Below are 27371 nucleotides of genomic sequence, written 5' to 3'. Positions count from 1 at the left end.
CTGTGCCAGTCGCTCCCCATGCCTGACCTCCTCTGGTGCCCCCCTACAGCAGCAGCACTCTCATCCCTACTTTGCAGATGAGGGATGGCAGCCTGGGGAGGTGAGGACTGGGGCAGCAGAACCACGGCAGAAGCTCTGACCTGTCTGACCCCAGGGGCCACGTCTGGCCGTCCAGCTCGCCCCTGGAGGGAGGACTCAGCTGGATTTGGAGACAGTTGCCTGACAGAGGCAGGAGGTAGTGAGAAGGTGGGGCTCAGACAGCTGGGCTGGGAGTTGCTGGTTGCACCGTGAGCCTGGTCTCTGAGCCCCACAGCCCTCGGCAGAGGGGCACGCCGTCACCAGGGAAGAACAGATCTTTGGAAAAACATCACCAAAACAAAACAAGGAATTCACAAAGAAAATGACAATTATGTACACCACCCGGGGCACACGGTGTTAAGCCACAGATAAACAAGGTCTGGTCCCAAACTCCATCGTCTGGTCACTGCCAGAGGTTCAGAAGGGATGAGGTCCGGAGCACACAGAGGGAGGGGAAGAGGCAGGCGGGCCGCAAACCACCACAGAGCGTGAAGGAAAAGTAAATACACTCTCAGCCCCGCGTCGCCTCCCACCCACCTTTTCTCAGAAACGCCTGGAGAATATTCCATCCCCGAAACGAAGGAGCAAATTACAGAAGAGAAAGCCCCGGCGGGCTCCCGGGGGTGTGTGAGCCAAAGGGTGTCCCCGAGGGGAGCTGTGCGGCAGGAGCAGAAGGAATGTCACCGGGGCGAGATCGGAAGTTGGTGGATCACGGGGGATGTAACACCGAGAGGGTGGCAGGTGCCCGCGGAGGTCTGGCAGGAGTCCCTGGTAGACGCACGGACCGAAAAGCCAGTCTGTCCTGGGACAATTACGTCTCGGTGCCTCCCGTGGGCGGGACACTGCTCTCGGCACCCAGGGTACGGCAGCGAGGATGGCAGATAAACACGCCTTCACGGATTTACTGTCTAGTGCGGGAAATAGGCAGCTTCCGGAAGTCACACGCGAGTGGGTTGCCAGGCACATATGGGGTTCCTCTCCAGCCAGAGAAGCCAGGGAAAGCCCAACAGAGAGGGTTCCGGAGGGCGTGAGGGAGGAGGTCTGCGGGCATCTGGGGAAACCGAGACAGAGTCCATGTCCAGATGCCCCAGCACGGGCGGGATGGTAGCAAGTCCGTGAGTTGGAGGGAGCCGAACCCGGTCTAACCGTCGTGCTTGCTGGGCAACCCGCCAGCCCCACTGGACGCGTGGTTCCCACTGTGGCTCTGGAATTCATGCTCGAATGTGTGTTGAAAGGGAGACTTGGACTCTCTCCTCTACACACTGCATTCCAGGAAGTGCATTCCTGAAAGACGCACTATTTTTTCCCTGGAATTCCATGCTTTTCCAAGGGGATACTGTTTCAGCTAGCAGACAATTTTACGGAAAAGACCCTGGGCGGTCTGATGGAAAATACTGTTACACGCTGGACCCTCGTTAGGACGGAAGGATCATTGTGGTTTCGTGGTATTGCTTTAAAGCACTTTTTTCCCTGAAGGACACACACATGGGACTCGGCGATCTCACCGCCGTAGAAACACACGATGGACAGAAGTCGTTTCTCCAGGTTCTGTCCTCCAGTGTCCTGTGTCCGTTTCTATAGTTTGTATTTTACTCATTTTACTTTCTCTTTATTTAAATCGGGGTGAGTGTTTCTGTCCCGTGTTGCACTCAACGTGGCTGCTAAAGTTGCCGGAAAAAACCCGCCGGTGAACGATGTCCCACGGAAGGAAGATTGAAGCCGAAATTGAAAATGAGATCTGAGCGTTCTTTACCTTCCTGCGGATGTAGTTTCAAATCGGCAATCAAAAAATGGTAAAATTAGCTGGAATCCTACAGTGCAGTGGGGGGGTGCAAATTTGACAGATTATCGTAATTCTAATTAGATGCGTCCCCCCTTACAGCACGTCCCAGGTTTGGCGGGAAGGCGATCTCGCGGGTGAATGTGATTACTGCTTCCACATCTTGTTTTCCTTGTGCTGGGCTGGGAGAGGAAGGCCCGCAGGGTGGGAGGCTGGGGACGCCGGCGGCGCAAAGCCACTCTTCCTGGCTGGCTCCTGGGACTTTCGTGCCCAGAACGCTGTGGGGTTCGCGGACGTCCTAAGACGCCGGCTGCTGTGTCTGTGCAGAAGCTACCTGGGAATCAGGACGTTGTGACGTGAGGAACGGCTCCTAGAGAGTCGCGTTAGCAGACTGCCTGGGACCGCCTGGGACCGCCCGTGACTTCTGGAAAGCGGCGGCAGTCGTCATCTTCAGCGTAAAAGGACGGGTCCTGGACGTGTGACCTTGCTGGCCTCGTTGACCCCGTTCTTGGCAGTGTGGACAGGACCTCCCTGCTTCCCCCCCAGGGTGCCGGTCTTGGATGGTTTGAAGGTCGGACTCTCGTGGCAGAGGGTACAATGTTTCGTAGGAGACAACTGAGCAATGGAAAGGCAAGAATAGATTTGGAGACCCAGGTTTCTGGTCTATGAGGCCATGGGACCAACGAGGGGCTGGCCAGGGAGACGCTCAGGCCAATCCCCTCTCCCTGCCCGGGCCCTGGACACTGCCGCTGACCTCCCTGCCCCCCGGCCCTGGTAACAGATGTCCACAAACAAAGTGGCTTAACACAGTTCTCACTACCTTACAGTCTTGGGCTTCAGACATCCAAAATGGGACTCGCTGGGCTCAAATCAAGATGCTGGCAGGGCTGGGTTCCTTCCTGGAGGTCCTAGGGGTGAATCTCTCTTCTGGGGGCACCCATGTCCCTTGGCACGTGGCCCCTTCCTCTACCTTCACAGGCAGCAGCGTCTGGCAGAGTCTCTCACACTGGCCCATCTCCGGTGGCCTCCTCCCTCCTCCCCTCCATGGGACCCGGTGGTCCCCGTGGCTCACCAGACACTGCAGGGTCATCTCCCCACATCGAGGGCAACTGATTTCAATCCTCAGCCACAGGATCCCGGCCCCCAAGGCAGCAGCAGATGCAGACGTGGAGCTGGAGAGGAGGGTTTCCAATGGCCAGTCCTCTAGCCACCACTGGCACAGAGATGCTGTCAGACCAGCTCCTTACCCAGGAGCTCAGCAAAGGGATTCACCAGGAACAAGGAAAAGCAAGATGGGGACCAGCACTTGGAATGGTAAATGCACAGAGAACAAAGGCGCTGGGGGACATTTGAACCCCCCAAGCCTGTCCCTTCCTGTGCACGGTCAGGGCAAACCTGAGACACTTACATAGGCTCCGACCCCCTCTCACCTGCACACCCAGGCAACGGAGGACGAGACCGGCCGTCCCAGCATGGCACACCGTGGGCTGCGGGGCTCCGTGCTTTTGCACCATCGGCAGTAGTCCGTCCTTGTCGCTGACTTGGTTGCCATCACCGATGAGCGCCTCAGCCTCCTCATCTCATCTGAAAGCTGGGATGATAATAATCCCCGCACACATGAGCATAGTGTATGCGAGCACACACGTATACATACCTGTGCGTACACACGTGCACGCATGTGCATGTACATCTGCATGTGCGTGTGTGTGCGTGTACTCACACGTGTGTGTGCTCATACGTGTGCGTGCCTCATCCCTCCCGCTTGGTTCCCTGGCTCCTCACCCTCTGCCTGCAAGTGCGGCGGGACTTGCTCTGCTTGGCGCCCCCCACCCCAAGGCTGAGCTGCCCCGCACCCCGTCCCCTCCTGCGTGTGCATCCTGAGTCTGAAGGAGCCACTCGGCACTCAGGGGCGGCCAGTGGTCTTGTCCCTCTGATTGCACGAGGCCACTGCCGCCTCCAGGGAAGCTCATGGGGGCAGGAGCCTAAGGAAGCCCTTTGCTGGACCAGGACCTCCAGTGAGGTCGGGAAAGAGTCTGCCTCCCGCTCGAGGACCTGGGACCGTGACTCAACTCACTGTCCTCCACGGCGTGCCTGCAAATCGTCCGCTCTCATCCCTGCAGGGAGGAAGCAGGTGACAAGAGCACCCCCATTCCAGCGAAGACAGCCCCTGACCACCGGCAGACAACTCTGCGTCCGCTGGGCCCGAGTCCTTTCAGGGAACGACTGTTGCAGGCAGGGACCTTGTCGGTAAAGACCGGGCCGGGAACAACGGGGTGTGTCTTCCCTGGGCCTCCTTCGCCAGGTTGCAGCCACCAACGAGGGACGGACGGGAAAGCAGGTTTGACAGAAGGCTCCAGAAGGGCATCCTCAGCGCCCACACCAGGGTCGCGCGGGGTCCAGAGCCTAACCCCGAGGAGGAAGAGCCCCCAGCATCAGGTCCGCAGGGAACCGGCCACACTCTGCGCCCCCAGCACAAGCTTGGGTTCTTCAGCGGGAGGAGGGCGTCCAGGTTGTGCTTCCGACTCCTTCCCTCCCCTGCAGGGGCTGCCCCGGGCTTCACCTGAATTGCCCCGAGGCATGCTGTGTGCCCGCAGAGGGCACCGCCGCTCTCCATGGTCGTCCCGGCCTGACCTCACACCGGGGAAGCATCGTCCTCCTCCAGCACGACCCTGACCCCGCAGGTCGCAGTCCCGGTCAGGGAGTGCTCGAGTCCCGGCCCCGTGGAGCCGCCGGGGACCATCCCCATACAGCGCACTGCTGGCCCGAGCACCCGCCTTCTGCTTGGACCCCGACCGGTCGTCAGGGCTGGCCCTCTGTCTGCCCCCGGCATCGTCCAACAGACGACTCACGTTACAACCCTGAGCGGTGAGTAATCCCAGTCCCGGGACCCTCCGTGCGTGGCTCTGTCCTGCACACACACACACACGCATGTGCACATGGGATCACCCCCCACACACACACAGGTGGGAAGGTGGTGCGGCCACACCCCCAGCGGTCCTCGGGACCCCCACCCCCACCGCGCCGCACAGACCGGGCTCAGGCCCGCAGGCGTCTGACTTGCGTGACACAAGCTTCTCTCCACTGCAGCGGCAGGGTCCCGGCCGCGTGCGTGCTCCCCAGGAGTCTTGAAGACCCCTCTGCTTGCCCTGCGCTGTGGGGACGCCTCCTCGCCAAGCGGCCCAGCCCGCGAGAGCCCGTCCCTAAATCCCCAGCTAACCGCCGGTCCCCTCCAGCAGCCTTCCTGGGAAGCTGGCTTCTGCACGGCCGCCAGAAATCGTTCCCACTGTGGGCAGCTGTTCTCAATTAGCCAGAACGAGGCAAGAGGCACTCGGGGAGGGAGCGTGTAGAGAGGTGGCTGATGGCATCACCGAATCAGAGGGGGCCTCTTTGCCACCACCCCCCGCTGCAAGCCTCCCCTCCCTCCTCTGATCTGGACTCTGGAGCGAGCCCAGAGCTGGCGCCTGGGGATGCCGGGCCCAGGAACAGGCAGGGTGGCCTGCGGGGCATCCGGAGATGCCAAGTCCTGGGGAAAGAAAAGGCATTTTTAAGAGACAAAAGCAAACCTATCTGCAGGGTGAATATAAACTTTCCAGATAAGGGTCACTGTTCTTGCTCAAATTCCCCACGGGGGACCCGAAAAGCCGTGTGAAGGGGGTGAGGCCTCGGGGCCGGCCATCTGCGGTATTGATGACGGAATGGGGACGCCCATGAAAGGTTGCACAGTTCAGATTGGCACAAAATATGCACCAGGCTTCTCCAGGCGGCAGATCCCTCCTCCCACGCAGGCAGGAGCTGCTGGGGCTCCAGCAGGCGGAGAAAATTCAGCCTCACCGAGACCCAGAAAACAGAGGCACCTGAACACGGGCTCCCAGGAGGCCCGCAGAGGGCCAGGACTACTGGAGTGTGGCCCAGGCATGCAAGGAGGTGACTCCAGGCCACAGCACTGGCCCTCCGCTTGGTGCCGATACACCAAGCAGGTGTCACCGAGTCGGTATCTGAGAACCTGGAGTGACCACTGTGGCTAATGCGTGACAGCCATGCTCGGCCTTCATCCGACAACCCAATCGATGGTCATAGGGACCCCGGTGTCAGAGACAGGAGGCCCGCGGAGGACGGTCACCATCCAGAAGCCGAATGCCTCACGAAGGGACAGCCCTGGGGCCAGGGCTGAGGTTGGACAGTCATCTCTGCTTCCTATCCCAGCTCTGCGGGGACCTGGCCGGGCAGCCGCGGGCAGGTCACTTAAACTGTCCCACGTTCAAGTTCTGCGAACACTGTATGGAGGCAGGGGTGCGGAGAGGGTGAGAAAGCCACTCGGCGGGGCACTGGGAAGACTGAACTGGCCGGGTGAGCACATCAGCTGGGGTTTGGCCAGGATCCCAAAGCACCATCAGTGTGGGGAGCTTGAGGAAGGTTCTTTGAGGGGACTTGACCAAGCTGCAGGCAGGACGCAGGGAATCCGTGGGGAACGGATCCAGACTGCAGCAGCCAGGTCCCGGCACAGCCCCAGAACGCGGGGGGCACGCTTACTGGACCCCGGGAAGACAGTGTGGTCAGGCAGGAGCATGGAGTGGAAGTCAGAGGGCGTGGCGGGAGGGACACAAAGACGCCAGCCTGCGTCCTGTGCCAGAGTCCGTCCACATGTGAGTTCCCAGGGGGAGTAGCCCTGTCCTCAGGATAGGACCCCAGGCCTCAGCAGCACTTGTGGGCCGGTCTGCAGGGGTGACCGTGCCCTTGTCCTGGCTTACCCACCACCCCAGCCAGGCCACCCATCCCAGAGGCCGTTCCACTGGCTGAGAGAAGGACCCAGGGGCCCCGGCATCACTGGCCGGCCATCACTCCTGGCATGCTCTGGCCAATGAGTACTGGGCAGTGTCAGATGTGGACATCCTCAGGCCTGGCCCTCAGAAACTGACTTCTTCAGGCCAACGCAGTGGAAACACAGGGCCAACATTAGCCAATATAGCAACCGAGCAAATTAGGAAAAGCTGCACCTTCCCCAAAACACTTTCCTGACATCTGCTGGGAATTTGCAGTAACTACATGTACCTAAGATGACAAGGAGGTAAACAGGCGGCCCCCCCTGGATTGTGCAGTACACAACACACACAACTGTAAGTAGCAGCCCAGCGGCCTTGCACAGGGCCCCATCACAACCAGAATGACAGTGAGGATAGGTGGCGTCTTTTGGTCTGTTGTCTGTCTCCCTGTCCCCACCCTGGGCAAAGGCCACCAGGAGCACACCTCTGCTTGAACCCACAGGCTTATGTGCTAACAGCGAGAGAGCACAGAGGGGAATCCACTGTTGGAGCACGTTCACATGAAGCCCCAGAAGGAGTCTAGTTTGTAGTGTGTGGGGCAGGGTTTGGGGGGGAACCACTACCACACGCTGGCCGAGTCAGGATCAACCCAGAGACCATGTCAGAAACAAAACGCAAAGCATCTCATTTAGGGAAAAACGGTAGTGTTTCGACATATTGGGTCAACATTAATGTCACCTATTTCTTCTTTACCTTTTTAGCGTGGCCGCCGGGAAACTCAAAATCATCGCCGCTGCTTGAATTCAAAGCCGCTGGACCACGCTGCCCTCCCCTTCCCGCCTAGGCGTCTGTAGGATGCGGTGCCCGGGCTGTGAGCTCCAGGTCACTCTGCACCCAGTGGCGGGGGCTGCAGACACTGGCTCCCCCCTCCCCCACTCTTCCCTGAGGGAGGGTCTGGTTGGGCCGTGAGGTCAGCTCGCTGGGAGGGGACGCCGTGTCCTCTTAAACACGCTCTTTCTCTTCTCCCTCTCATCTTCCTCCCCTCCCTCCTCCTGCCTCCTCCACCCTTCTCTGCAGGGGGCCCTCATCAGACTCTGCTTCTGGATTCTGGGCCACCAGGGAGAACGTGGCGGGAGTACTCCCCAGCCGCAGGAGCCGCTGCAGGGACCCCAGCCTCGGACACCTGACCCCGTCCCCCCCGTCTCTCCCCCAGCCCCTCCACTGTGCTGGAGGGCAGGGCCCTCCTTCCCTCCCTCCCGAGGCTCCCCGGTCAGTGTGGACAAGCGACCCTAGCCCTGGTTCTGTCCATGACTACCGCGGTGACCTCGGCTATGCCCGTCCTCATCTGTGGGCCTCAGTTTCCCCACCCACAAAGCGAGAGGTTGGGCTGACCATTCCTGAGGGCCCTTGCACGTGTGAGAACGGCGATGTTCTCCACGGACAAATGCTCTGGTTCAGCCGGGGTTCCTTGCCCCCGTCCGCAGCGGGCGTTGTCCAGGTGGCTGACACCGGCCCACATGGGTAGAACGGGCCACCTGCCCGGGACGGCGCTGTCCGCAGCGGCCGCCGGCCTTGAGACTGCTGGGGAGAGACAGACGCCCAGTACGTCTTCCGACGCTGTCTGCGTTGGTAGCGGGAGGCAAGGCAAGAATCTTTGTTCATCAGATCCTCGTGCTGACGAGGACCTGAAGTCAGGAGCTCTGCACACACGCACCAGGAAGACGAGGCTCGGCCTGACCTTCCACGGAGCCCGCAGCAGGCAGGGTCGGGGAAGGGGTCCCCAGACCGTGTGGACAAGGTGCTCATGGCGCCCCCCATGCTTGGGCCATGTGGTACAGGTGAGATTGAAGACAGTCTTTCCCCAAAGAGGCTGGCAGCCTAATCCCCAGAGCCCGTGAGCAGGTGGCCCGCTGTGGCAGAAGGACCTGCCATGTGACCCAGCTAAGTGCGCTGAGTGGGGGGACCGCGCCAATGGTTCGAGCAAGTTGGCACAATAGAAGGGTGCTGGCAAGAGGGAGGCTGGAGGGCGCAGGCAGGCCAGGAGACCTGATGGCCGCCCGGGGGGGTCTCAGAGGCAGGAGGGCATCAGCCTCCAGAAGCTGCAGGAGGTGGGGAAGCAGACGTAGAGGCCAGAGGCCCCCGGGGGGGAGGGGGCAGCCACGTGCTACGGGGGCCCCGGGGCTTCTCCCCAAAGCCCACACTAGCCAGATGAGGCCTGAGATGATTCCTGGAAAGGGTCCTGTTGCCCTGCCCTTGGCCTTGTGTCTACTGTAAAATCAAAAAGGGCAGGTGCACAGGCTGGGGGCCGGTGGGGCTGGGGGAGAGCAAGCCTAGAAAGATGAGAGTGGAAATGCGACTGATCTTAATCCACTGCATGGCGCGGCCGGAGGGACCCCTGTGGACTCTGCGATGAGGGGAGGGGTCTCCGGCTGCCCGGGGCCATCCCCACCAGGAGCACTAAGGTCACACAGCCCTCCAGCCCTCCGTGTCCTGGCCCTGCCCCTCTTCTCTCTTGGGCTTGCAAAGGTCCTGGGGCATCAGGAGGGGAGATGGTTGGGCTGACCATTTGGTCTGCACAGCGGACCAGGCAGGGCCATGGGACACACTCGGGCATCAGTCCTACTGGGGGGGACCACATTTGGGGGCAGGTCCTCACGGACCTCAGAGGAGAGGGAAGGAAGGTACACACAGGAAATGGAAATGAGCACAGGGGCCGGGAACCCTCGGGCCGGAGCTCGCGGTCCTCAGACAGGCTTGCCTCTGCCTCTGAGCCACTGGGGCCCCTGCCTCTGACCCCCACTGGGGCCCCTGCTTGTCCAGCCTCCCGGGGCCATCGGGAGGCAGGCGACTGTCCCACTCTGGCTTCCCCAGCTTGAAGCATCCCCTTGCTCTGACCTCCTCCCCCCGGGGCCGTGCTGGCCACCTACCCCCCCACCCCCGCCCAAGACAGGCGGCCCTTAGCCACAAGCAGAACCCACCAAACATCAACCCTCTTTCCTCTGTGGGCAGGGGCGGGGAACCGACACCTCAAGCCTCCTGGTGACACAAGAGAGGGGAAGGAGAAAGAAAACATCACAGTGTTCGCAGCCACTCCTGCCACCAGGAACAGCCTCATTCTGGTGACCCTGGGCCCATGGATTGGGGACCACAGGGGAAGAACCACGATCACAGTGCCACGTGGGGCCTGTGGGGAAATTTACTTACACTGTTTATTGTTTTTTTCATTTTAGTCAGGCCTCCCAGACAAAGTGCAAAAAATGTCATTTTGACTATGGACAGAAGCCAGGTGTTGGGGCGGGGGTGGGGAGTCCCAGTGGTTGTCCCGCCCAGAGGGAGTGGCGTGGACCCGAGAGAGCGTTCTAGAGGAAGTGTGCACAGCTACAGAAGTACCCAGGGAAGTCAGGGGAGGCCGGGGAGGCCCGCTCCGCGCCCTAGCCCAGCATGTTCCGGCAGCGCAGCCGCTCTTCCTCCCGCTTCTCCTCCAGGCGGTTTTCCAAAAGCCTCAGCTCCCTGCGCACCGCCTTCCCCATGGACGGCTCCAGCTCCAGCACCTTCTGAAGGTCCGCTCTGGCCTCCGCCTCATTCCACACCTCCGCGTGAGCCCGGGCCCGCACGTAGTAGGCCTTCAGGATCCCTGAGGGGAGGATGACACTACGCCTGCTGACCCCCTCCAGGCGCGGCCTCACTGCTGACAAAACTCTTAGCCTTAACGGCGATCCTTAACCTCTCCGTGCCCCGGGGGCCGCCTCCTCGGCTGTACGTGTGGGTGACAGCAGCAAGAGCTACTCCCCTCCCTTGCCGGGACCCCGCCAGGCCCCAGAGCTAACTCCAGACCTGTAACCTCCTACTCGGTCCCGTGGGCTCCCCGCAAGACGTGGGCTCCAGGCCCCCCTCCCCGCCCCCGCCCCCGCCCCCGCCCCAACGGGTTACTCTGGGCACTGAAGGAGGTGAGGAGCACAGGGAGCCCAGCCCCCTGCGCACAGCAGGAGAGCGATGTCGCAGCGCACCCGCAGTCACTCCACCGTGCACGACCGTCCCCCCGCACCTCGCTCACAAACACCTGCTCCCCACCAGCGGCACCAATGCTGGGACACCAGCGTGCAGGCCTGCTGCCTGCGAGTCCCGGCGGCTGCGCATGAGCACCAAGGCCTCCCTCAGGGCCTCTGCCCTGGACCTGCCGCCCCGCCCCGCCCCGCCCCGCGCACCTGCCGACCCTGCCCGTCCCGCCCCGCCCCGCCCCGCCCCCCCCCGTGCACCTGCCGGCCCTGCCCGTCCCGCCCTGCAAGTGCCGCCCCGCCCTACGCACCAGCGGGCCCTGCCCGCCCCGCCCCGCCCCGCCCCCCGCGCCGCCCCGCGCCGCCGCACCTGGGTGGAGCCGCAGGATGTCGCTCGTGTGCTCCAGCACCTCGTAGTACTCCTCCTTCTTGAGCAGACACTGGCAGTAGTTGAGGATCAGGGTGTTGACCATCTTCTCCAGCTTCAGCCACTGCACCTCCCAGGGCTTCTCCTGCGCGCGCGGGGGGGCGGGGGGAGCACGCCGGTCCGCCGTGAGCGGGGCCACCTGCCCCCCACCCCTGCTGCCGTCCCCCCGCTCTGGCTGCGCGGGCAGCCCCCCACCTTGGTCTGCAGGTTCCTCAGGCAGACGATGGCCTCCTGGTACTTGCTGGAGGCTTCGTCGTAGCGGCCCAGCTTGAAGAGCCGGTTCCCTTCTCCGTGGAGGATGGGCACCGCCTGCATCTTCTCCTGGTTGTTCAGGCTCCACGTCTCCCGCTGGTACTCGCTCGGGGCCTCCACCTGGCCGGACAGCGCAGGCGGGTGAGGCGGGGACCGGGGGACCTGCTCCCCCGCAGCTGGGAACCCGCCTCCTCTGCCTTCTCTGCAAGCATGCTTGCTGGTCACATCCACGTGCATAGGAGATGGAAGCCACCGGCCGAGCCCGCCCTAAATCAGCACCTTTATGCAAGTTACGGACAGACAGCCCTTGTCAACACTGGACTTCCAATGTTCAGAAGACGGTCTCCATACTCACTTGGCTAGAACAAGACACATCATTGCCACCTGCTGGGAAATTGCCATCATGAAAGTTCAGATCTACCAGGTCTAAAATGAGCACCTTGGAGTGAGGCCCTTGTGCAGTGCACAAACCGCACAACTGTCCTAGCAGGCCCACAAAGGCCCTATTGTTGACACCATTCCCTTATTTGTTCACCCATGTAGCCGTCGGGCTGAACCTCATTCTTGGCCATAACCTGAGTCCCAACCCAGGCTGGACCCTCTCCCACCACCCCACAAATGCGGCAGTGGTTTAGGAACCCTCTCATGCTCTAGAGAGAAGGCAATGATGTCCGGGACCAGCGAGGGGAGGCTCCCCACACCGCGTGCTCTCTGAGGCTGGGACAGCCCTCTGCCCCTGCCACCCCGAGGGCGCACCTGCAGCAGCTCTATCACGAAGATCAGAGGCTGTGGCTCCTTCTGTAGCTCATCCAGGTCCTCGTAGCCCAGCGTGTGGTAGGCGAACATGTTGGCCAGCCCGCACGTGTGTACGTGCCACTCCGTGGGGTCCTTGCCCTCCGCCACCTGCCGCAGGCTCCGGGACAGGATGGGGTAGACCCCTGTGTGCTGGAAGGAAAGACAGCGGATGGCGTCTGGCCTGCGTGCTCGGAGCTGAGTCCTGCTACAGCCTCACCGGCCTGGGGCTGTTGCTGCTGTTTGCCCCCAACAGGCCCCCGGAAGGACTGTGGTGCACTGTGTTCCAGGCCAAGCACTCTCCCAGCTCTTTCCATCAGCTCCTTCCACAGGCCCCAGCGAGGGAAGCCCTTATCCCCACTCCACAGGTGGGAGACTGGAGCCCAGAGGCATGAAGTCAGTTGCGTAAGGTTACCCAACTAGGAAACGACACAGGCCAGGTTCACGTTCGGCTCCAGGGGGAACGCTCTCACCTTTCCTGGCCCTGGTGCTCAGCCCCGACCCATTTCTCTCCCGGGGAGACCTGAGCCCATAGGTTGGTGACCTGCAGGGAGGGAAAGGCACAAGTTCCAGGGGCCAGAGGGCCGGCCTGGCATCCCCAGGGGCTGCTGATTAGCAGGGAGCCTGGGCACCTGTCTGAGCTCTGGCCCCCTCGGCTGCACCTGTGGTCATGGAGCTGATGTGAGTTAGAGGAGGCACGGGGGTAGGCCCCGCTCGTCCCAGCCTCTCCCTGCACTGGGCACAGGGCTTGCCCCACTCAAGGAGGAGGAGGGCTGAGAAAACCAGCCCCTTGAGCCTCAGCTGCCCCGCCTGTGAGGGGTCCCTGAGAGCCCCCCTCTGCTTGGAAAGTCCAGAAACGGCCCATCTCAGACACCCTCGTGGCAGCTCCAGGGACTGAAGGGGTGGAAACAGTTCAGCCTGTCCTCCAAGTCACCAGCGTGAGGGTGAAGGTCAGCCCGCCCAGCCCCCACCAGCCAGGATTAGCCCAGAATGCCCTGCTGAGGCTCCTTTGTGAGGAAGAAGGCCAGATGGTAGTTAATTCGCCTGGGATCAAGGCTGACCTAAGGCCTGGAGAGGCCCCAGGAGCAGCTGTTGCTCCAGGCAGTCCCCAGGTCCTGAATCCCAGCAAGTGCACTGAGCAACTGGGCCCCAGGGCCAGGTGGCTGCCTGGGTAGGACCTCCGGTAAAGACTCTGCCCCATGACACACGCACACCCTAGCACCAGCAGAGCCTCCCCGCAAGGGCAGCACTGTGGGCTGGGGGTGCCGCCAGGAGCTGGAAAATATCCAGGAAGGAGGAGGAAGGCCCGAAGAGGGTCCCCCAGTCCTGCGCCCAGCGGGGTGGCAGCTCCTGGGAGGGAGGGAGCAAGGAAGATAGGAGGCCCAGCTCTGTGTCTGTCTTGAGGACAGCTTGCCTGGCTGGGACCGCAGACCAGCCAGAGCCACATGTGGGGCTCTGTGGAGCTCACCTCTGGCCCTGGGAACCGAGACCGTGCCTGTGACAGAGGCAGGGGACCCTGGGAACCCCACACCGAGTCTCCTTCTGCCTGTGGATCTGTCGCTGTAGGAGAGCCTGCAAACTCTGGGCCATGGGCCATACTCAGCTCGCAGACCGGTTTTGTCTGATCATTCACCTTGCGGAGCTGTTATCAACTAGTTAACCAACATTCGAATATCGGGGGAGCTCACCAGGTGACCATCCAGGCAGAGCTGAGGACCCGCTGCCCCTTTGGATGAGGCAGACGATCCGCAGACAGCCAGAGCTCTGGGCCCCTCGTGGAATTTTAGTTTGCAACCCGTGGCCTCACGGTCCTGGGCACCGACATAAAAATCCCACATAGAGACCAACCTCCTGCCTGGGGGCAGGGCAGAAGCTCCCAGCCCCAGAGCGGCCTTGCCTCCCTCCCTAGGGGTGGGGGAGGGAGAGAGGGGGCCTCTTCCTCTTCAGACTGAGCAGAGAGGACTGGCCAGGGGGAGGGTCTGCAGGGAGTGACAAGCAATGCTGCTGGGGGGAAGGCCAGGCCCTCCTAATATGATCATCCCACTGACGGCTGCCTGTGTCTTTCCAAAACTTGGATTCTTAAATGGAGAGGAGCCCCGGGAGGGGAAAGGGGCTAACCTAGTTAAGCATGCCAAACCTTTTTGCACTTCCTGGCCTGGATGCCACCTGCTCTCTACACGCAGACCTGGTGAACTCCTGTTCATCCTTCAATACCCAGTTCAAGGTCATCTTGGAGACATTCCCCCAAGACTGTTAAGCACCAGTTGCCCATCTCCTGGGCCCTGAAGCAGTCTGCCCTCCCTTAATCATGTCATGGGGCTGGCTGCCCCACATCGAAAGAGTTCAAGTGTTTGTTCTTCCTCCAAGAACTGAGGTTCCTTGAGGGAAGCACTTAGTGTTTCATTCCTAACACACAGCAGAGTCCAAATCTGGCCCCCAGTGAATGTTTTCAGATAGATCTGCAGCCAGGCACACGCATGACGGGTGGATGCTTAGCGAGATTGGCAGTGCCCTCCTGTGACCGCAGCCAAGACAACACATCCATCAGCCAGCCCAGGCTTTCTTGACAGCCCTCCATGCACTCAGCCCTCCCATGTGGTGACCATGCATCCTGCGGGGGCAGGGCCTCGCTGGTGGCCAGGCCTCATCTACCTCATCTACCGGGCCTTGGCACGACCGCCAGCATGACCGGTGTGCGTGGGTCCAAAACCTACAGAGCATCTGCACCGAGCAAAGCCGATAGATATTAAACCATCTGAAGCCACGAGGAAGCCCATTTTCTGAAGACCCAGGCAGTTAAGAATAAAATGCCTTGACCAGCTTTCTAAGCACCAGGACCAAGACCAGCAGAGACCCCGGTGGGCAAAGAGTTGGTGCCCGCCCTGTGAGCCAAGAAATGAGGGACGGGGCGGCGGGCGCCCCTAGCGGCGGAGGCGGCTCTGCAGCCTGACTCGTGCTGTGACCCGCAGACCCTGCCAAGAGCAGGGAGGGGACCGGGGATCCCACCCCGACCCTGAGCAAGTCACTCCCCGTCTCTGCCCCGTGCCTCCTCATCAGCATCTGAAATTCTGCTAGTGCTCCCCCATTACGACTTGTCCGAGCAGCCACCACGTCCCGTAGTCTCCCCAACCGGACCCCGGCACCAGGTTTCCCTTATAGATGAGTGACGCAGAGTGTCCCAGGGAGAAAGGGCTTCCCTGGGGCCACAGAGCTCAAACTCAGATATCTCTCTCTCTCTCTCTCTCTCCCAAATTGCTCCTTCGAAGGGTCAGCGGCCCCGATGACGTGATGGGTCGGAGCGGCCGCCATCAAGGGCTGGTACGCCCGTTGGGTGAAAGACACGGGGGAGCCCAGCAATGGCTGGGTCAGGCCCGCGACATCTGAGCCCGTCGACCGGTCACAGTGAGAAGAGACTCCCAGCACGAGAGGCCAGTGGACCGGGCGCCGAGTGGGAAGCCGGCAACACAATTTCTAGAAACTGTGGGGACAGAGGAACACAGTGGACGGTCCCATGGAAATCAACCAGCTTTCTAGAATGTGGGGATCCCCTGTGCATGGACTGTGTTTGGGTCGAGATTGGAACAAGCCAGCCACTAAGCTAGAGAACTGTGGACAGTACCAGAGAGAATCGGACTGAAGGAATTACGGGGTTTTCAAAAGACGTAGTAATGACACTGAGGTGATGTTACTTTAATGCCCTTTTTACAGATACAGATTTGTCTTTGCAGCAGTAACGTAGGGAGTCTGGAGTGTGGTTTAGCTGTGTGGGATGAGGGAGAGAAGGGAGGGATGAGTGAAGCCTGGCTGGGGTCCAGTGGGGGCTGGTGTGGGGGATGGGCTTGGGGACTTCTCTGGGCTTTCTGTCGATTTTTGTATATGCTTGAAAGTTTCCATAAGAAATGTTTGTTTAGAGGTGCCTGGGTGGCTCAGGGGGTTAAGCCTCTGCCTGCGGCTCAGGTCATGATCTCAGGGTCCTGGGATTGAGCCCTGCATCGGGCTCTCTGCTTGGCAGGGAGCCTGCTTCCCTTCCTCTCTCTCTGCCTACCTCCCTGCCTACTTGTGATCTGTCAAATAAATAAATAAAATCTTTAAAAAAGAAAGAAAGAAAGAAACGTTTGTTTAAATGTCTGTGAGTCTTGGGGGTGCCTGGGTGGCTCTGTGGGTTGGGTGCCTGCCTTCAGCTCAGGTCATGATCCCAGGGTGCTGGGCTCAAGCCCCATGTCGGGCTCCCTGCTCAGTGGGGATTCTGCTTCTCCCTCTCCCACTGCTTTTCCTCCTGCTTGTGCTCTCTCGCTGTCTCTCAAATGAATAAATAAAAAGTCTTTAAAAAAAAAAATGAGTCTTGCCATTTCTGTCTGGGCCACAGAACAAGGAGACGATCCCAGGAGGGTTACAGATTTGAGAATAGTTTTACATGGCTCGCAGGCACAGGCAGAAGGGCAGGAAAGTGACCAGTGACCAAAAGTCCCCAGGACCCAGTAACCATGTGTGGGGCGAGGTCCTGGTGCCACACCCTACCCTGCCCCCCAGGTGACACCACCACCAACAGCCACTCTGGGGGCTTGTGGTCTGGGGTAGCTCTCCTCCATGTGCTCAGAGGCAGAGGAAGGGATGCAGGGTTTCGTTTTCACCCCACTTTGCCCCGCAGAGCAGGGACGGGGCTGCTGGAGTCGTGGACCGCGCGGGCAGGCGTGGGCTACTCACGATGGTGTCACACCAGAACTCGGCCACCTCACCAACCCGCATGGATGTCAGCAGCACTTCCCAGACCTCCAGCTTGAACATGTTCCCGATGATGATGTGCATGGGGTGGCCCACGCGCTTGCTGTCGTCGATCACCGTCCGCTCCTCGTCGCATTTCGTGGTGCGGAAATGAAAGATCACCTGGTCGGCAGGAGGGGACCCTGGTCTCAGACAAACCTCCCACCGTCACTCGTGGGGCCAACCTCCGGGCTCAGCGCACCGTACCCCATCCAGATGCCGGGACCCCACAGCGACCCCACACTGCCTGCCCTCGCCCCCGCCCCAAGGGCCCCGAGCCACTGGCTGTCCCGCTGCCTGGCAGCTGTGCAGGACCTCAGAGCCCGGCTTACAGAAGCCCTAGATCTGAGGCCACAGACCCCCCCACTCCGTTATCCAGGGAAGCCCACCAGACATTTGTGGACAAAACCGTGAACCCTGAGGGCTCCACTCTACATTGGGGCATCAGAAAACTCCCAAAGCCCTTTCCCCAGCCCACGCCGGAGTTTAATTTGCCAGCATCACAGACGTCTGGCAAGTGGGCGCCGTTTCCGAGCTTCCCAGTTGCTCAGGGTCGATAGTTCTGGGAAGGGCCCTCCTCACTCTCTTTTGGCAGAGCCGAAAGAGGCACAGCAGGAATGCAGAAGGCGGCCATCAGGGAGCCCCGTTCTGGAGCCAGAAGACCAGGTCCACTTACCCGGGACCCCGTGATGAAGTTTGGGAGCTCCCCAGTCCCTCCGTGCAGGATGGTTTTCTTGACCCCCTCCACGTTCAGGAGCAGAGCGGCCTCCATGGCTCCCGGGCTCAGGCTGAGTAATCTCCCAGGAGGAAGACACCCAGACCTGGGGATTGACCCTGCCCCCGGGGCAGGTGTGAGCCAGGAGTAAGCCGGGGTGGGCGGTTCCTCCTCCCTATTCCGCAGGGGGAGGTGAGGCCCCCACCAGCCAGCCACCAAGGGTTTTCTCCCATCCCAAGAAGAAAGAAAGAGGCCAGAGGGTTCTCAGAGAAGATGGGGAGGGGTGTAGCAGGAGAGAGGCCTCAGCCCAGCAAAGGGAAACAGGAGGGGAGCCTGAAGCCCCCTCCATGTCCTGGTATCCATGCCAAGGTCTTATGGTCTCTACAGTCCCTGCCTTCCTTCTTTCCTGTATCCTCCTCCTCTCCCCCTAAACATTGTGCAGGAGAGGATGTGATGCGGGGGTGGGGGGGAGAGCAGGTTTCTGGCCTGGGGGGTTCTAAAACCAGAGGAGAGAAAGGACAAGTTTGGGGAAAGTTAAGGGTGTCCCCCAGCCCCGCTGCAGCCCCCACTCCAGGTTCTGACTGTGGGGAGCAGGACTCTCTCTCCCGAGGTGGAGGGTCTCATCCCTCACCCCTGTGCTCCGGGACCCCTGCAGAGCTCAGTCCTGCACCTGGGATCCCCGTTCGGGACTCAAAGGGACAGGTGACCTGAAGGCGTGGTATTTGGCGCCACCTTGTGGCCAATGGGAGCTCTGGTTCCCAGGGTCCTTCCTCTCTGTGACCCCCTCGGGAAGGGACACTGGATTATCAAGAGCCACATAGAGCCCCTGACCACACTTCTCATTTCCTGACCTGTGGCCTTGGGTGTCTGCCACCCTCCTTAACTCCACCTGCCCCGCCAAAGTGGAGAGATCCACCTCTCCAGCCCCCCCAAAGTCTCCCACAAAGAGCCACCTGACATAGAGGCCAAGCCTGAGCCCCTAAGCCCAGACCAGGGCGGCCGGATCAGGCCCCTAGGCCCCTCCCAGGGTGCTCAGACCCCCTAGGGTCCCCATCCGGCCCTCTCTGGGAGCAGGAGTCCTGGGGTCCTTCTCTGACCACACAGCCACGCAGAGGGGTCCAAACGCACAGGAAGCAAGACGGATACTTAGAGGGAAATAACGCGATTACCATGGACGTCGGGGGAGGGAGAGAGGGCGGCAGGACCCAGGGGTGGGGGGGCTGCTTCTGGGGTCCCGGCCATGCTGACTGCTCCCCCACAGCGGCGGCATGGCTGTCGGCTCTGTCTGTGCTCATCGTGCTGGACTCCCTGCTGGGGACGGCTGGCTTCTCGCTATAATCCGTGATTGGAGGGCAGAGAGGCACGGAGTTGGGGGGTGGGTGCTGGGGTAGAAGGCATAGATCTGGGTCCCCGGTGCGGAGGAGCGGGACTGGGGTTTGGGGGTGTTTGCTGAAGCCGAAGCCAGAAGAAGGAGGTGCTCAGGCCACAGCGTCCCGATGTGCCCCCAGCCGCGGTTAGCCCCAGACTAACCTCCTAACGGACTCCCGGAAAAGGCAACCCTAATAACCCCAACCCTCTTAAAACCCATCAAAGGATCTCTGCTCCCCTCAGGACACACCCCAGGCTCCCCCCAACCCCGGCCCAGTGGAGCCACTCCTGGCCCGGGCCACCTGTCCCCAGGGTGGTGGGCCTTCAGTCCGCCAGCCGCCTTCCTTGGTCCTGGAAATGGGCGGTGCCTGGTCCCCTATATCAGTCTTGGCAGGCCCCAGCTGAGGAAAGCCTCTCCACCCCCCTCCACCCTGCATCTGCTAAACCGCCGCATTCTGGGGGAGTCTACCCTGCCCCTGCTCACGTGGGGTTCCCCACACCCCTTCGTCGTCTTCCTCACCCCAAGGACGCCTCCCTTGCAGCATCTGGCCCAGCGTAGGTCTGCTTCCAGCACCGGCCATTCCAGGAGGTCGTGGGAACTAGCAGGAAATTCTGCTGTTGGCCAGGGAGTCCCCCAGGACAGGGCAGGGCTGGGGCCCCTCCTCCTCCATCCTCCTTGGCAACAGAGGCACGGGTGAGGCTGGACCCCAGAAAGCCTCTGCCTGGGAATGGCTTTGCCCCCGTTCCTGCCACCGCTCCACTAGGAGCCTGCCCCCCAATCATGCCCCCTTTCCTCCTCCCGCCTGGCCGGCTCTGCTCCCCGCAAGAGAGAGTCTCTCATTCACAAGAAGACATTTCCTCCTCCTCTTCCTCCTCATTGTCGTGGACACTGCCGTCCTTTCCCCTGGGCTGGCAGGGATGGGGACGTTCTGAGGGAGGAGATGCAAAGCCCCACATGGGCAGGGGGGCCTGGTCAAACATCCCTCCATTCACGTCTGACCCTGAGGAAGTCCTGTGATCAAAGATTAGGCATTTGGGGTGCAAAGCCGGACACCAAGTTTTCGGTTCCTGCTGACTCTGTGCTCCCATGTTGGGCCAGACACTTCAGCCTTGGAAATCTGTGCTGTCATCCAAATGCGAGTAAAAATAGCTCCTCCTTGGGCGGCAGGGCAGGAAGCGCACTTGGCCCGGGTCAGGGCTGGGCCAGCGCGGACTGTCCTCTGACGGCCAGACACAGAAGGGAGCAGCCCGGCCAAGCTGAGACTGTTTCCCTTCAGTGAGTCCCTCCCACACCCAGCTTAGTTTTCCCGAGAATAAGGGCGCTCGCCTTCCCTCTCCTGTGTCCTTGGGGAAAGGCGGGAATCGAAGCCCCTAAGTGCCATCCACACGCCTGTCCCCAACAGGCCACAGCTCATCCTCCACGTGGGGAAGGCAGGGACAGGAAGAGCCGTGGTCACACAATGAAACAGCAAAGCAGAACATCCCAGCCCACCGCTCAGAGTCCCACTCGTTTCCAGAAACTTGTGTCTCACACACCTGTGAGCTGGGTGTCCCACCATGGGTGCTGGCCCCTCGGTGCCAGGAGTCTCCTCCCACATGCTCAAATACGTTCTGGGCTCCCTTAGCTCATTCTGGAGGCCCCAGCTGTAAACGCTGCGACACGGGGGCCTTCACTGTCATTTTCTTTGATTATTGTTTCTTCGGTTCATGGACGCCCCGTCTCTCCCCACACGCTAGATCTGAGGAGCGGGCGCAGGGACCCTGGTCCTCTAACTGAGGGCCACTGGGGCCCACCTAACCTCGCCAGACCTCAGTTTCCTCATTTACTCCTAGGCTGCCCTGAGGGTCCAGCGAGGTCGTCACAGAAGGGCTCGGCGAGCATACCAGCACCTGCGGCGCGCAGCTCCCCCATCCCTCCATCCCCCCCGCTGCGGGGAGGGAGGTTCCTGAGCCCCGGGCTTGGGAGATTCCTGAGCCCCAGGCCTGGGTGACCAGCTCTGTCGCGGCCCAGGGCCATGCTACGCGGAAGGGCTGGGGAGCCAACGGAGACCGGCCGGAGAGGGGGCGCGCTGCACGGCCCGGGACAGAGCCATGGGGTGGGGGGGTGGGTGAAGCTCGCAGCGAGGAAGCCTGGGCTGGGGGGGCGCGGCCTGGCCCCGGGGTCGCGCGAAAGAGGGAGGAGCTTTCCAAAGGGCGAGTTTTGGAGCTTGTGCCGATGCAGGGGTTGGGGGAAGCCTCGACCTGAGCGGGGTTGGACTGGAGGAGGGCGGGCGGGGGGTGGGGGGCGGGTACCCTGCTCTGGCCCCTCCTCCAGGTCTCCTAGGTCCAGAGTGCCGGGGCACGTTTGGGGAACACAGGGCAAGGGATGGAGACGGACACACCCACGCGGGAGCGGGAAGCCGCGAGCGCTCCGGGCAGACACCCCCGCGCGGCCGCTGGACCGCGGAGACAAAGGGGCGGCCCCAGGCTGGGCCCACCCCCGCGGAGACAAAGGGGCGGCCCCCCGCTGCGGCCCCCTCCCGCGGGAACCGGGCGGCCAGCCAATCGGAGGGCAGCAGCCCCGCCGCGAGCGCGGGGTCCAATCGGATCCCGGGCGCGGCCGCGCTGCGCGGACGCAGCCAGTCAGCGGCGAGGACGGGCCGGGGGCGGACCCGCGCGGAGATTCAAACCGGCGGGGTGGGCGCGGAGCGGCCGGCGGGGCGTGCGGGGGGCGCGGGGGGCTGTCGGGTGAGTCCGGCCCGGGGCTCGGTGGCGCTTCCGTTCCCACGGGACCGGACGGGGCGGGGGGCTCCGGGCAGGACGGGCGCGCATGCGGGGCCGTCGGGGGCTGCGAGACGCAGACAGGAGAGTTGGGGGGAGGTTGCGCGGCTGGAGTGCCTCGGGCCCCCGCGAGTTCGCCAAAGGGCGTCGGACGCGGCCCCGGCGCAGGGAGGTCGGCAAGGGCCGATCCTGCCTCCCCGCTTGCGGCAGAGAGCCGAAAGGAAGCTGGATGGAAGACGGGTGCTGTGGACACTGGCGGGCAGGGACCGCAGGACAGGCGGAGCTGCCTGTCCATCCTCCGCCCTCCTCTGCGCCTCTGACCTCTCTTCCAGGACACACCCTCCTTCCCGCACCCACAGCTGCCAGGGGCCTCCACACCCAGCCCCGGCTGCCTTGTGCCCGTGGGGCCCAGGGAGGGTAAGGGGGCTGCCGTGCTGACCTGCCTTTTGACTTCCTTCCAGGATCTGGTGGGCTGAACAGTCTCTTGGCCAGGCAGATGGCTTCCAAGTGGCCGGGCGTGGGGACCTCAGTGCGCCGGACACCACTCCAGGACCAGGAACAGCTGGAGGAGGAGGACGGGCCACGGCCTGTGGCTGGCCATCCGGAGACCTCGGGTGGGGCCCTGGGCTCCCTGTGCAGACACTTCCAGAGAAGGCTGCCTCTGAGAGCTGTCAGCCTCAACCTCGGGGCAGGGCCCTCCTGGAAACGCCTGGAAAGCCCCGGGCCAGGGCAGCAGGGCCTCCAGGCTGCGGCTCGCTCTGCTAAGAGCGCCCTGGGTGCCGTGTCCCAGGTAAGGCCGGCAGCATTACCTGTCCCTTAGCTCAGGCTTCTGTGGCACCAGACAGCTGCTTCCCAGGGCCCCTCTGAGGAGGCAGAGCCAATGAGGACAGGTGAGCAGTCCAGAGGAACCAAGCCCCACAATGGCAAGAGGCCAGAGCTGCGTTGTGGTGGGGTGACACGCAAGGGCGTAATGGGGGACACCAAACACAGGAAGCTTCTCGAGGTGACCACAGAACCACCCAGGAGAGGGGCAGCGGGAGGGGGCCGTAAGGCAAGCAACATAGTGTAAGTCCCTCTCCAGAGCTGGGGGGAAGCCTGGGTGTGGCCAGAGGGTGGAGAGCAAGGATGGGAAGGGCACCCAAAAATGAGGGAAGGTGTCACCCAGGAGGGACAGAAACCGTGAGGATGGACTCACCCCCAAGGAGAGAATGGGGCCGGGCGTCTCCTTGGGGTCTGATTGGGGACCCGAAATCCCCAGACCTTCCACTGAGAGGTCCTGAGCCAAACGTCAGTCTGGTCTGTAGGAGCCCCAGCACGGATTTGTCCCCCAGGGCTCAGAGACACGAAATGAGACGGTCGGCCCTCGGCCACACCACCTGCCATACGGAACGCGGGTCTCATTCTGACCTCTGCCCTCTGGCTCTGCTGGGGCAGATGTTCTGGGGGGAGAGAAGCCGGGTGGGTCCGGGAGACCCTGGAGCTCGGACTTGCTGCTGTGGGCAGTGAGGAGCCCCAGACGGCTTCCGAGCCCTTGGGTGTCCTGTCAGCTGGCCCAGAGAGGACTGCACCCGCGTGCAGCGTGAACCACTGGGTGAGACCAGGGGCCGGTCGGGGGTGGGAGGTGGCAGGCCCAGTCTCCGGGCTTTGTTGGGAGAGTCAGGGGCGTTACGGGTCCCGGAAGGGACTTGGGTGAATGCGTACTCACTCCCCGTGGCTGCGGCGGATCAGGACCGTTTCCCAGGGGCTCGTCCACGCCCCTCTCCCAGGCCCCTGAGCTGCTGGTGTCTGTGCCCGCTGGCAGGCCGTGGGGCGGGAGGTCCCATCGCGGCTCTCGGGAGAGCGCCCCTTGGCGATGGCCACGCTCACCTCTCCCTGCACCCGCCACAGAGAATCCAGGAGTCCTGCCACAGTGGCACCAAGTGGCTGGTGGAAACCCAGGTGACAGCCAGGAGGAGGAGGAGGGGGGCACAGAAGGGCCCCCGACTGTCCGGAGCTGCCCCTGCCTACGTGGCCCTGGACCCATGGGAGAGGGACAGTCCCCGGCTCTCTGCCCGTGGGGGCCCACGCACCTACCCCCTGTGGCGGTCCAGGAGGGAGGCTGCCCTCCGCAGCCCCTACTCCTCCACAGAGCCCCTCTGCTCCCCCAGGTAAGAGGGGCAGTGCTGGGGCCCCCCGACGCGAGCTGGGCCCCCTCCTGTGGCTGCCAGGGGCACCCGGAGCTGCCAGCAGCCGCGTTCCACACCACCACCCCCTGCCAACCGGGGGCCTTGGGAGGTCCTCCAGGGCCTCAGTTTCCCTATCCGTCAAAGACATGAGCCTCCAATGAGCCCGAAGCAAGTCTAGACGGCAGCTGGAGGCCGAGGCTCCGTTTCCATGGGGGCAACAGCAGGGCTGACCTGTCTGCAAGGTCACCTGCCCTTGACCTGGGCCTCGAGCCTCTGTTCTCTGCCAGGTGCTCCAAGCTCGCCTGTGTCACTCCTGCGGGGGAGGGGGCAGGGGGAGGGTCTGGGACAAGGTGTTCCCAGCCCCCTGGACATCGCCCCAGTCCAGGGCAGCTTGGGAGGGGCTCGTTTCAGGTTCCCACGGGTCACCGGGGTAGCTTTTCCCTCTTTCAGCGAGTCTGACAGTGACCTAGAGCCTGTGGGAGCAGGACTTCAGCATCTCCAGCAGCTGTCCCAAGAGCTAGACAAGGCCATTGTGGCAGAAGAGAGGTGAGCCGGCATTTCTGGGGGACCTCTTTGCCCCTGGTTCTGTCCTGCTGTGTGACCCTGGCCTACCCCTGCCCCTCGCTGGACCTCCCTCTGCTCATCTCTAACGTGAGGGGAACAAAACACGCAGGGCCCTGGTGCCATGTATGTCCATCACCTGGAACCCCCCCAGGCCAGGAAAGACCCGCCCTTCCTCCAACATTCCCCATGGCTGCCCTCTCCTGCCTGCCCGTGGAATTGGGAAGAGCTCTGTGGACATGGTGGCATTTCTGGCCTGTCTGCTCAGGGCCCTGGAGGCAAGCCTTGAGTCTGCAGCTGCCCCAGCTTGGGGCCAGTCCCCATTCATACAATGGCCATGATGGGCTCCTGGGTGGGGCCCAGCCAGCTCTGGTATGTGGCAGGAGGTCCCCTCCGAGCCCGCAGCCCCATCAGCCTCTGTCCCTCCCGCCCTCCCATCTCTAGTGGCAACATGACGGACATGACCGTTTCTCTCATCCGCGACTGAGGACGTGCCTGCAGACAATGCCTTCCTCCCAAACATCTTCCCTGGGCTTTCCTCCTCCTCCTCCTCCTCATGCACAAACAAGTGCACGAACAGAGCCTTTTCTGGAAAAACCCACAGAGCTGATGGGCCCAGCAGAGCCGGGAGTGTGTGAGGCGTCCCGCCTGCCTGGAGCCAGAGCCGCTGACCTCACCGACCCATACCGAGCCGAGCATACCGCCCACCTTCCAGCTCCTGGTTCTGGGGGGATGACCATGGCGCTCCCACTTCCCTGCTCTGAGCACAGAGGGGGCACAAAGGGAACTGTGTATTGTGGGAAGCAAGCCACATCTGACCACCGCGCCCTCACACCAGGATCCGTGTGTCCCCCCGAGCTCCTGAGGACGGCCCTGGGGCCACTGTTAACAAGGACCCAGGTGGAGGCTGCTGGGGGGGGGGCCCGGCTCCTGCCCTGGCTACATCTGGTTCTGTCCTTGACCGCCCACCCCAGCCGGAGAATCACGTGGGGAGAGGCTAGGGTGGTTCACTCACCTCCCCTTTTGGGCTTGGAAACTCACCCCACACTTTGTGGCTGCGTCTACAATGGGAAGCCCGGGTAGCAGAGGTCCTGGGGGACCCTGAGCTGTGCGCCCAGGAGACAGACCTTTGAGAAATCAGCCCCTGGACTGACCAGTTCCAGGGACCCTGGCTCCCATCCCCGTGCCAACCCCTCCCCCAAGTCCCAAGCCCCTGGGCCCACAGATCCCTATTTATCCCCAGCACAGGGTACCATGAGTGTGCAGGGAGGGGTAGCACTGGTCAGCGGCCATTTCTGCTGTCGGCAAATTATTTAAGAAATCTGCTTTGTCATTTTACTCAAAAAAAACTACCAGTTGACTTCTCTGGAGATAACGATGATTTTCATAATAAAGGCTCTGCCTCTGTGACATCTGTTCTCTGTGTTGCACACACAGACACGCACACCCCACTCGAGGCAGCAGGGCTGGGCTCCCCTCATCCTCCCCGGCCAAGCCGCCAGCCCCCAGCTCGGGGGGCAGGGAACGAGGAACAGAAAACATCCCTCAGCTTTGCTCAGGACCAAGAACACCTTAAAGGCAAATCAGGTTTTTATTTCAGTGACAACATTTGAGAGTTAAAAACCAGCTCACATCAAAATCAAGACCAGTTTGTAAAAATGGTTGAACTCCATAGTGCTAGGCGTGGGTCTGGTTAGAAATCTGGTATTTTACATGTTCTCTAACGGATTTTGTACAAGGCAGCCATGAGGAGTGGGAGAAACCATTTTCAGCACAACCATCCCGCACAGGTAACACTGACTCACACACCGAGGAGCAGCCAGGCCACAGACAAGGTCAGACAGGCCGCCCCCGGCGGAGTAAACAAATAGAAACAGACAGTGGGGTCCCAGGGTGGGGGGCCCCCCGCGAGCTGGCTGCTCCTGTCCTGCCCCTCCTTGGTGTCACCTGCCACTCTTTGTCCCAGCGAGGGTGAGGTCAGACTCCGAGTTCCCTCCTGGCCCCAAGAGTAGGACCCGGCCAGGCCTCACTGCTGCTCAGGGACCTGACCCTAGCTGTGATTTTTACAAAAGTTCCCCCAAGACTAGGAGGAGGGAGGGAGAGAGGGGTGGTTTCTTTTGGCGGAGCGGAAGAGAATAGGTTTCCAGAGCACGTGGCACCCAAACCCGGGGAATCGGCGGGACATTGGTTATTTAAGGCGGGGTCAAGCCGCGAGGCTCCTCCGAGGTCCGGGCGCCCCTCCCCGGCGGGGCGGGCACCGAAGCTGGGCCGGGGCGCTTCCGAGCAGAACCAGCGCCATCTCGGCACCTGCTGCCACCAGCTCCGGTGTCTGACTTTCTTTTAAAAATGGGCGCCGCACTCTGCCTGCAGGCCACGTCGGGGGCGCAGACTCGCCTCTCAGGTGGTAGAACGAGCCTCTCCCTGCTTCGGGGAGCCCACCCCCCGGCCACCCCCGGAATGCGGGGTCCACACCTGCTCTGCCCCGCCCCGCGCCCAGACAGGAGGCCATTCACCCAGACGCAGGAAGAGTCGGCTTCTTGAAACACGTGTTTTGTGGAGCCTCAGGGAGAAGTCGCGCGAACTTCCGAAGAAAACGCATGATGGCCGAGAGCGGCCCGGCCGGGCGCACTGCGCGCCCCCGGCAGGGAGAGGGCGGAGGAGGGCGGCAGGCAGCGCTGCGGCAAGGACAGCCCCCGGGTCGGGAAGAACAAACATGCCACAGGGGAGACGAGGAGCTTTGGTCAGGCGGGAAGAGGGGATCCCGGCTCCCCCGGAGCGGGCGCACCGGGAACTGGAAGGGTTCTCTGGAAAGCAGCCACACCGGGGTCGCGGAACGGCTCCGGGGAGAGGCAGGGCCCCCCTCCCGACAACAGCACCACGGGGTGCTTTGTTTCTCTCCGACTGGAGCGGACGGACACGACAGAACAGGCCGCTGGTCCATGGGGCGCGTGTGGGCT

At 62.1% G+C, this 27371-nt stretch overlaps 2 protein-coding genes across 3 annotated transcripts; one reads left to right on the top strand and one right to left on the bottom strand.

The window, feature by feature from the left end:
- Nucleotides 1-10024: 10024 nt before the first annotated feature.
- AIPL1 (aryl hydrocarbon receptor interacting protein like 1) lies at nt 10025-19500 on the bottom strand. Its single transcript, XM_032839842.1, has 7 exons — nt 19449-19500; nt 17522-17679; nt 16789-16968; nt 12049-12237; nt 11236-11412; nt 10984-11125; nt 10025-10252 (listed from the first exon to the last, which is right to left on the bottom strand). The coding sequence occupies exons 1-7, from the start codon at nt 19471-19473 to the stop codon at nt 10050-10052; spliced, it is 1074 nt and encodes a 357-aa protein (XP_032695733.1). The 5' UTR covers nt 19474-19500; the 3' UTR covers nt 10025-10049.
- A 2126-nt stretch (nt 19501-21626) lies between these two features.
- Nucleotides 21627-25091, top strand: PIMREG (PICALM interacting mitotic regulator). 2 transcript variants are annotated; one of them, XM_032839844.1, is made up of 5 exons: nt 21627-21655; nt 22150-22478; nt 23576-23835; nt 24304-24399; nt 25019-25091. In XM_032839844.1, exons 2-5 carry the CDS (start codon nt 22185-22187, stop codon nt 25050-25052), a joined length of 684 nt encoding a protein of 227 aa, XP_032695735.1. In that variant the 5' UTR covers nt 21627-21655; nt 22150-22184; the 3' UTR covers nt 25053-25091. The 2 variants fall into 2 exon arrangements, with proteins under 2 accessions (XP_032695735.1, XP_032695734.1); XM_032839843.1 differs by lacking the exon at nt 25019-25091 and adding an exon at nt 24859-24960.
- The last annotated feature ends 2280 nt before the right edge of the window (nt 25092-27371 follow it).

The sequence above is a fragment of the Lontra canadensis genome, unplaced genomic scaffold (assembly GCF_010015895.1).
Source record: "Lontra canadensis isolate GAN:19392208 unplaced genomic scaffold, GSC_riverotter_1.0 scaffold110, whole genome shotgun sequence".
In the NCBI taxonomy this organism is placed as follows: Eukaryota; Metazoa; Chordata; class Mammalia; order Carnivora; family Mustelidae; genus Lontra; species Lontra canadensis.
Note: the sequence above shows the minus strand (reverse complement) of the source record. Positions and strands in the feature narration are given on the sequence as shown.

Coding starts and splice junctions, on each gene's coding strand:
- PIMREG (XM_032839843.1), top strand. CDS start 22,185: ATGGCTTCCAAGTGGCCGGGCGTGGGGACCTCAGTGCGCCGGACACCA. Junction 23,836..24,303: donor GAGCCCCTCTGCTCCCCCAG/GTAAGAGGGGCA, acceptor TCCCTCTTTCAG/CGAGTCTGACAGTGACCTAG. Junction 24,400..24,858: donor GCCATTGTGGCAGAAGAGAG/GTGAGCCGGCAT, acceptor TCCCATCTCTAG/TGGCAACATGACGGACATGA.
- AIPL1 (XM_032839842.1), bottom strand. CDS start 19,473: ATGCTGCAAGGGAGGCGTCCTTGGG. Junction 11,413..12,048: donor TCGTGATAGAGCTGCTGCAG/GTGCGCCCTCGG, acceptor CTGTCCGGCCAG/GTGGAGGCCCCGAGCGAGTA. Junction 10,253..10,983: donor CATCCTGCGGCTCCACCCAG/GTGCGGCGGCGC, acceptor TCCTCCCCTCAG/GGATCCTGAAGGCCTACTAC.